The sequence below is a fragment of the Cebus imitator genome, unplaced genomic scaffold (assembly GCF_001604975.1).
Source record: "Cebus imitator isolate Cc_AM_T3 unplaced genomic scaffold, Cebus_imitator-1.0 Scaffold75, whole genome shotgun sequence".
Lineage (NCBI taxonomy): Eukaryota > Metazoa > Chordata > Mammalia > Primates > Cebidae > Cebus > Cebus imitator.
In genome coordinates this window covers 772,241-778,830 of record NW_016107390.1, presented here as the reverse complement: position 1 = coordinate 778,830, position 6,590 = coordinate 772,241, and the positions used below count along the sequence as shown (strand labels likewise).

The window sequence follows — 6,590 nt, the reverse complement described above, 5'->3', positions numbered from 1 at the left end:
CCCAGCCAGTGTTTAGGTGACTAAAAGGGGCGTTTAAAACAACTGGGCCTCACCCTGGGTTGCATGCTGTCAGACCAGGACAACTCCATCACTGGGTGTCCCCATAAATCTAAGCTGGCCAGGAATCAGCATGACCCGTTTAGCCAAGAGGGGTCGGTTAGCCTCCGAGCCGTATGCGCTTAGACACAGGTATGAGGGACCTCTGCAGAGGGTTTTCTGTCCGAGGGGAGAAGGCCCCGCCTGCCCGCTCCCAGGTCTCCAGGGCTGCACCTGTCTCAAGTTCCCTTTCCTTCCCACGTCAAAGGAGACGGGAAAGGACGCTCAGGAGCTTTGGGCGACCCCCCCATTCCTCCCGCACTCTTGGCGAGGGGCTGGCCAGCGCAGGCGTTGTCCCTGGAATCTGGAAAACCGGGTTGCTTTCCACAGAGGCCACGCGCCAGCGACTCTGAAGCCGCCTCTCGCCAGCGGATCGTGGCCCGCGGCTGCCGCCCTCGCTGACACGCTTTGCCTCCCTGGGCACCGTTTGTGCCAGAGAAGTTCCGGAACCAGCGGCGGGGCGCGGGCTGGAGGCCCGCGTGGAGGAGGCGGCGAGGGAACAAACGCGCACGCGGGTGTGAGGACGGAGACGCCCGGGGGGCGGAGCGCGCGGGGAGGGTCGGACGGAGGGAGCGACCCCCAGGGCGCGTCTCCGCGGCCCACCGGGAAGGACCGGGCAGAGCCCTCACCGCCCCCAGAAGAAAACGACGCCTGGAGACGGAGGCGCGCCAGCTGTGCGTTTTTATTGGCGCGTCTGCAGCGAGGGGGTCGGGCGACCCTCAGCGCACCTGGGCCAGGTGGTGCCTCTTGTACAGCAGCGCCCGTCTCTTCTCGCGCTCGCGCACAAAGGCGCGCAGCCGCGCGGTAGGGAAGGTCACGGGCGCGGGCCGCGAGCAGGCCGGGCCCTCCTCTGTCAGCCACGGGCACTGCAGGCAGCTGGACGCGCAGGGCCGGCCCCTGGGGGGACAGAGGCTCAGCCGAGCAGCGGTAGAGGAGAGGGGGAGGGGAAGGGAGGGGGGAGGGGGGAGAGTGGCGGAGTGCAGCGGGACGGGACGCAGGGGGCGGCGAGGAGGGGACTGGGAGGGCGGCGAGGAGGAGGGGGCGGGGAGGGGAGTGTTGGGAGGGCCTCGCCTTACCAGGGCTGGGCGCACAGCGTGCTGCGCAGGAAGGCCACGGCGCCCCCGGACAGCCCAGCGTAGCAGCGGCTCAAGCGGAGCAGCCCCTTGCGCAGGCTTCTCTGCAGGTCGCGTGCACCCTCGCTGCTCACCGGGTACTCAGCGCTCAGCCTGTGCGGGTGGCGGGTGCTTGGGCCCTGAGGTCACCCTCGGGCAGACCAGGGCGGAGGGGGAGAGGATGCAGGTGCACTGAGGTCACCCTCGGGTGGATGGGGGTGCAGGGGCCATGAGGTCACCCTCGGGTGGACGGGGTGCAGGGGTCCAGAGGTCACCCTCTGGTGGATGGGGGAGCCTGCCCCGCCCACATAACAACCCCCAGCCGAGTTGGAGGACTCACATGATGAAGGCTGTCACACCAATGGCCCAGATGTCTGTCTGCGGAACAGCCCCCTGACCCTCCAGGAGCTCTGGAGCTGGGAGGGGCACATGTGATTGGGCTCAGGTGGGGGTACTGGTGATGGGCATAGGTGAGTGGGCTCAGGCAGGGGCACAGGTATGTGGGCCAGGTGCAAAGCTGAGTGGGTGGTGCTGGACCTGGGAGGGGAGGACACCACTGGAGGGGAGGGGGCTTCTTGCTGCCCCCCAGGTGAGGTCCCCCTAATTGTCCACACACGCACCCATGGTCTCTAGGTAGTCCTTGAACTTCTCCGAGGGCAGCACCTTCTCCTGGCTGAGGCTCTGTGCATTGCCCAGGTCCACGACCTTGAGCAGGTTGTATTCGGTGATGATCATGTTCTCGGACCTCAGATCCAGGTGCAGAATGCACTGGGAGTGCAGGTACTGGGTGGCGCTCAGCATCTGCCACAGGTAGTCCTTCACCTCGGATTCTGAGTAGGAGGCCCTGGGGGGGCAGACGCTGCTCAGCCCAGACTTCGGGGTGGGGGCCACCAGGGCCAGGGCTAAGACCACGCCCTGTGGGCTGTAAGGAGTGCTGGCTGTGCAGAGGGGCCTGGTCCCCTTGCCCCACCCCAGAGGCCTGCGTCTGTCAGTCCATCAGACCGTGCATCGGCTCAGCCACGCCAGCCCAAGCCACCCTCACCTCTCAGCCAGGCAGGGGAGCAGCTCGGGCCCAGAGCACAGCTCCAAGATGAGCACCAGGTGCCGGGGGCTGAGGTAGGCTGCGTGCAGCTGGGCCAGGTGCGGGTGGCGCAGGCCCTTGAGGGCCTCGTATTCACGCAGCACGGCTGTCTTGTCCTTGGGCTGGTAGGGGACGATCTTGGCAGCCAGTGCCCGCCCACTGGCCTTCTCCCAGCACTGCCGCACCACACTGAACCGGCCCCTGCTCAAGGGAACAGAGGTCAGGCTGGTGGGTGGTCCCCTCCCCCCCCATCCCCAACACTCAGAGCAGCAGAAACCCAGCTCAGTGAGAAGGTAGGTGTACCCAGCAAGGGGGATACAAGCCCTGGCTCCACCCGCCCGTAGCCCCCAAGGCCCCTGCACCTCCGGATCTGTGTCTGGAACGCGAAGGTCTGTGTGCTGGGCAGGGGTTGGGCTGGCCGCCCCTGGCTCTCCTCCTCAGAGGCTGTGGGAGGAGGGACGGGTGATTAGAGGGGGTGGAGGGGCATCTCCACAGCCCCAGCTCTCACCTCCTCTCCAATGACCCCTTCCCAGGCACCCTGACAAGTGGCAAGTGGGGCCTCTTTTTTTTCTTTTTTTTTTTTTTTGAGACAGAGTTTCACTCTTGTTGCCCAGGCTGCAGTGCAATGGTGTGATCACAGCTCACCAAAACCTCTACCTTCCAGGTTCAAGCAATTCTCCTGCCAGGGCTTCCTGAGTAGCTGGGATTACAGGCATTCGCTACCACACCTGGTTAATTTTGTATTTTTAGTGGAAATGGGTTTTCTCCGTTTGGTCAGGCTCGTCTCGAACTCCTGACCTCAGGTGATCTGACTGTTTCAGCCTCCCAAAGTGGGTGAGCCACCGTGTCCCACCAAGTGGGGCTTGAGCTCCTACACATTCCCACTTGTCCTGAGGTTCTGGGGGTGTGGGTACAGGGGGAGAGAGAGGGGGTACAGCAAGTAGGGAGAGCTAACCTGAGGGTGGGGGTGAGGGCTGCAGGGAGGTTGAGAATGGACCACCTACAGCAGTCGTGCCCTCTCTTCCCGTCCTAAGCCCAGGGCAGACATTACTAATCAACCCCAGCACTCCTCCACCAAAGCTAGAGGCAGCATGGGGCAGTCACTACCGACACTCAGCATGAAGCAGAATGGACTTGTGTGCTCGCCAGCAAGTGTGTGGGAGTGCAGGTGAGTGAAGGGGGCCCTGGGGGGTGAGGTGGTCCCTGGAGTGTGTAGGCCTCGAATGCTAAGCCCAGGAGCAGCTCTCTCCCAGAAGGAAGTGGACAGCTATGGAGACCCTGAGCAGGCCGGAGCATGTACTGGCTCTTCCGGCTGCTGTTCCCACCTCGCAAGCCCCGAGTGTGGTGTGGCTCACCCAGGTGGCTGGGCCCTCCCAGGAGGACTTGCTCCGAGGGGGTGCTGTAGGGGCCCATGCCTGCCTTGCTGACGCATGCCGTGCGGAAGGTGTACACGCCGCCCCGGGAGAGCTTGCTGGTCAGGTAGCAGCAGTCAAAGATGTCGGAGGCCAGTGTGGTCCAGCTGCCGCCTGGCCACACAGGAGCATGTGAGGGGCTGCTGAGGCCTCCACACACCATGTCAGGGCGGGTGGAGAAACCCGAAGCCACCCACACAGCAGAGGTGGCCAGGCACCTCCCCAAGGGCCCCTAGTCATGGTCCCCAGGAGGGGTGGCTGGAGCCTCTGGGCCCTGGGAGGCCCGGTTGCAGGGACCCCCCCCGTACCTTCTAGGCTGCACTGCACAATGTAGGTGACGGGGCCATAGGACTCCACGGGCTTCCAGACCAGCAGTACCCCGTCCGCGTACACCTCCCCGATGTCCGGGCATGGCGAGGACGAGGGGCGCTCTGTAAGGTCCTGCCCACCGTCAGTGACGCCAGGGTGTGCGCCAGGCCTCCAGGGCAATTCCCCGGCTGGCCCCTGCCTCATCCTGGCAGCTGCCAGGGCTCTGGAGCCCACCCTCCCTTGTCTTGTTCATTCAGGATCCAGTCACAGTGAGGGACTGGTAGGAGGGGCCTCTCCTGGTGGGCTGGGGGGTGTCTGCCCTGCCAGGCCGGCCCCGTTCACCTGGGTGTGACCAGAACGCTGTGCAGGGCCCCAGGCTGTGGTCAGAGGGGCCCTGGTGCGGCTGGTGGGCTTTCCCGGGTCAGCCCTGCACAGGTTCAGGCAGGTGCCCCCACCCCGGGGCATTGGGCTGGGCATCCCAGAGCCAGGCCTGTAGCCCCCGTCCTGATGACCTGAGAAACGCCCAGTGAACTGCGCTTTGAGAGAGATGTAGAACGGGAAGCAGCCCATCCTGCCTGGGCTGGAGGGATGGGCGTGGAAGGAACGTGGGAAGGTGGAGCAAGGGATCATGTGAGCACCAGAGAAGCTCAGTTCTCCCGGCCAGCGGTCAGTGGGCTGGGCTTTCTCCCTGGCGGGGAGTGTGGCCTAGAAGCTTCCTTCCCAGCCCTGTATGGCCAGCAGCTGCTTCCGGCTGTTTTTCCCAGGGCCGGCTGCCAGCCCAGGGCAGCCCGTGCGTTCAGACCTCTGTGTTGACCTTCTCAGGCCTCCTGGGGCCCTGGCCATGTGTGGTACCTGGCCCCATTGAGACTCGGGCAGCTCAGGGTGGGGGAGGGGACGCCGCAGCGACCAGTGCACAGCCCCAGAAGCATTCCATGCAAGAACAGGCTTCCCAGCAGCCCCAGCCCAGCCGCCCTGGCCTGGCCTGCTGGGACCCCCAGTGCAGCTCACGCACCTGCCTTCCGGAGGATGCCCGTGGTGGCCGCCGTCCCCAGCACATTGCTCACGCTGCAGGTGTACGCACCCAGGTCCTCAGCTGCCACCACCAGGATGGTCAGAAACTGGAAGTTCTTGTGGGTGGCCGAGATGAGGGTGTGGCTGCTGCTCTCCAAGGGGACCCCGTCTGCAACAGGACAGAGCGAGCCTCATCCACAGCCAGGCCCCACGCCTCTCCCTGGTCTCAGCTTCCCTCCAGATAGCAAGGCATCTTGCAGCCCCCAGCCCCTCTGACAGCTTCTTACCTTTGCTCCAGGTGGCCTGGGCAGCTGGCTGGGCCGACACCTGGCAGGCCAGAGTCACTGACTGGCCCAGGACCACAGTCTCATCTGAGAGCTCCCTTAGGAATGTCGGCGCTGAAGAGGGAGGGTGAGGTGAGCCTTCAGGGGTAATCTCCAGGTCCCAGAGCATGGCCTGGACCCTGCAGTGGGGATACCAGGAGGAGCCCTGCTCCCCCCACCCCCATCCCCCAGCCTGGCCCAGCTGCACCACCACCACCTCCTCCAGGAAGTCCTCCAAGACTGCTTAGCTCACCACACCCACCAGGGCCCCTCCTCTGTTCCCGAACCCCTGTGAGTGCAAGCTTGCTCGCCACTGGTCTGGACACCCTGGTGGGATCCTGAGAGGCAATAGGGCCGGGTCTCTGTGTTGGGCCTGCTCACCTCGGTCCCAGCTCTTCAGACCTGAGAGCCGGAAAGAAGCAAGGCCTGGTTTCTTCCTGGGGGGCCCCTCCTTCTCCAGACCTGCAGGAGGAAGGGGGCCGATGGAGGTCATAGCCAGGAGGCCGGCCTCTGGCAGCACCAGCTGCCTCTTGCTGCAAGGACCCTGAGCAGCTGGGACAGGAAGAAGTCAGGGTCGGCCAGCCTGCTGCCCACTCTCCAGACTTCCAGGCCATGGAGGACAAAGGAAGCACAATGAGCAGGCACCCTCCCCACCTCCAGGCACAGGGTCTGAAGGGTCCAGGGCCAGGGAGGACTTTGGGGTTCGGGAGAACTATGGGGTTGGGAAGGGTTTTGGGGTCGGGGGGGACCTGAGGTCAGGAGGACCTGGGGTCGGATAGGGTATGGAGTTAGGGAGGGTCTGGGGTAAGGTGGGGTCTGGGGCCAGACCCTATGGATCAAGAAGGGCTCTGGGGTCCGGGGGAGGGTCTGCGGTCAGAGAGGTCTGTGGAGTCAAGGAGGACTCAGGAGGATCTGGGGTCGGGGGGGTCCAGTGTCAGGGTGTCTGGGGCAGGGAGGGTCTGGGGCCAGTCAAGAGGACTCTGGGGTCGGGAGGGTCCAGTGTCGGGGTGTCTGGGGCAGGGAGGGTCTGGGGCCAGTCAGGAGGACTCTGGGGTTGGGAGGGTCCAGTGTCGGGGTGTCTGGGGCAGGGAGGGTCTGGGGCCAGTCAGGAGGACTCTGGGGTCGGGGGGATCCAGTGTCAGGGTGTCTGGGGCAGGGAGGGTCTGGGGCCAGTCAGGAGGACTCTGGGGTCGGGGGGATCCAGTGTCGGGGTGTCTGGGGCAGGGAGGGTCTGGGGCCAGTCAGG

At 65.0% G+C, this 6,590-nt stretch overlaps 1 protein-coding gene across 41 annotated transcripts in view; it reads right to left on the bottom strand.

Moving 5' to 3' along the window:
- Positions 1-752: 752 nt before the first annotated feature.
- The window catches only part of OBSCN (obscurin, cytoskeletal calmodulin and titin-interacting RhoGEF), a 174,023-nt gene continuing 168,185 nt past the window's right edge, over positions 753-6,590 (bottom strand). For all 41 annotated transcript variants that reach the window (XM_037739755.1, XM_037739768.1, XM_037739769.1 and 38 more), the window contains 11 exons: positions 5,726-5,806; positions 5,309-5,419; positions 5,023-5,190; positions 4,010-4,132; positions 3,645-3,815; positions 2,652-2,733; positions 2,251-2,490; positions 1,829-2,052; positions 1,549-1,624; positions 1,173-1,322; positions 753-993 (listed from right to left, as the gene is read on the bottom strand). In XM_037739755.1, the coding sequence (XP_037595683.1) occupies positions 816-993; positions 1,173-1,322; positions 1,549-1,624; positions 1,829-2,052; positions 2,251-2,490; positions 2,652-2,733; positions 3,645-3,815; positions 4,010-4,132; positions 5,023-5,190; positions 5,309-5,419; positions 5,726-5,806 (1,604 nt within the window). In that variant the 3' untranslated portion in view covers positions 753-815. The remainder of the gene's footprint in view (positions 994-1,172; positions 1,323-1,548; positions 1,625-1,828; positions 2,053-2,250; positions 2,491-2,651; positions 2,734-3,644; positions 3,816-4,009; positions 4,133-5,022; positions 5,191-5,308; positions 5,420-5,725; positions 5,807-6,590) is intronic.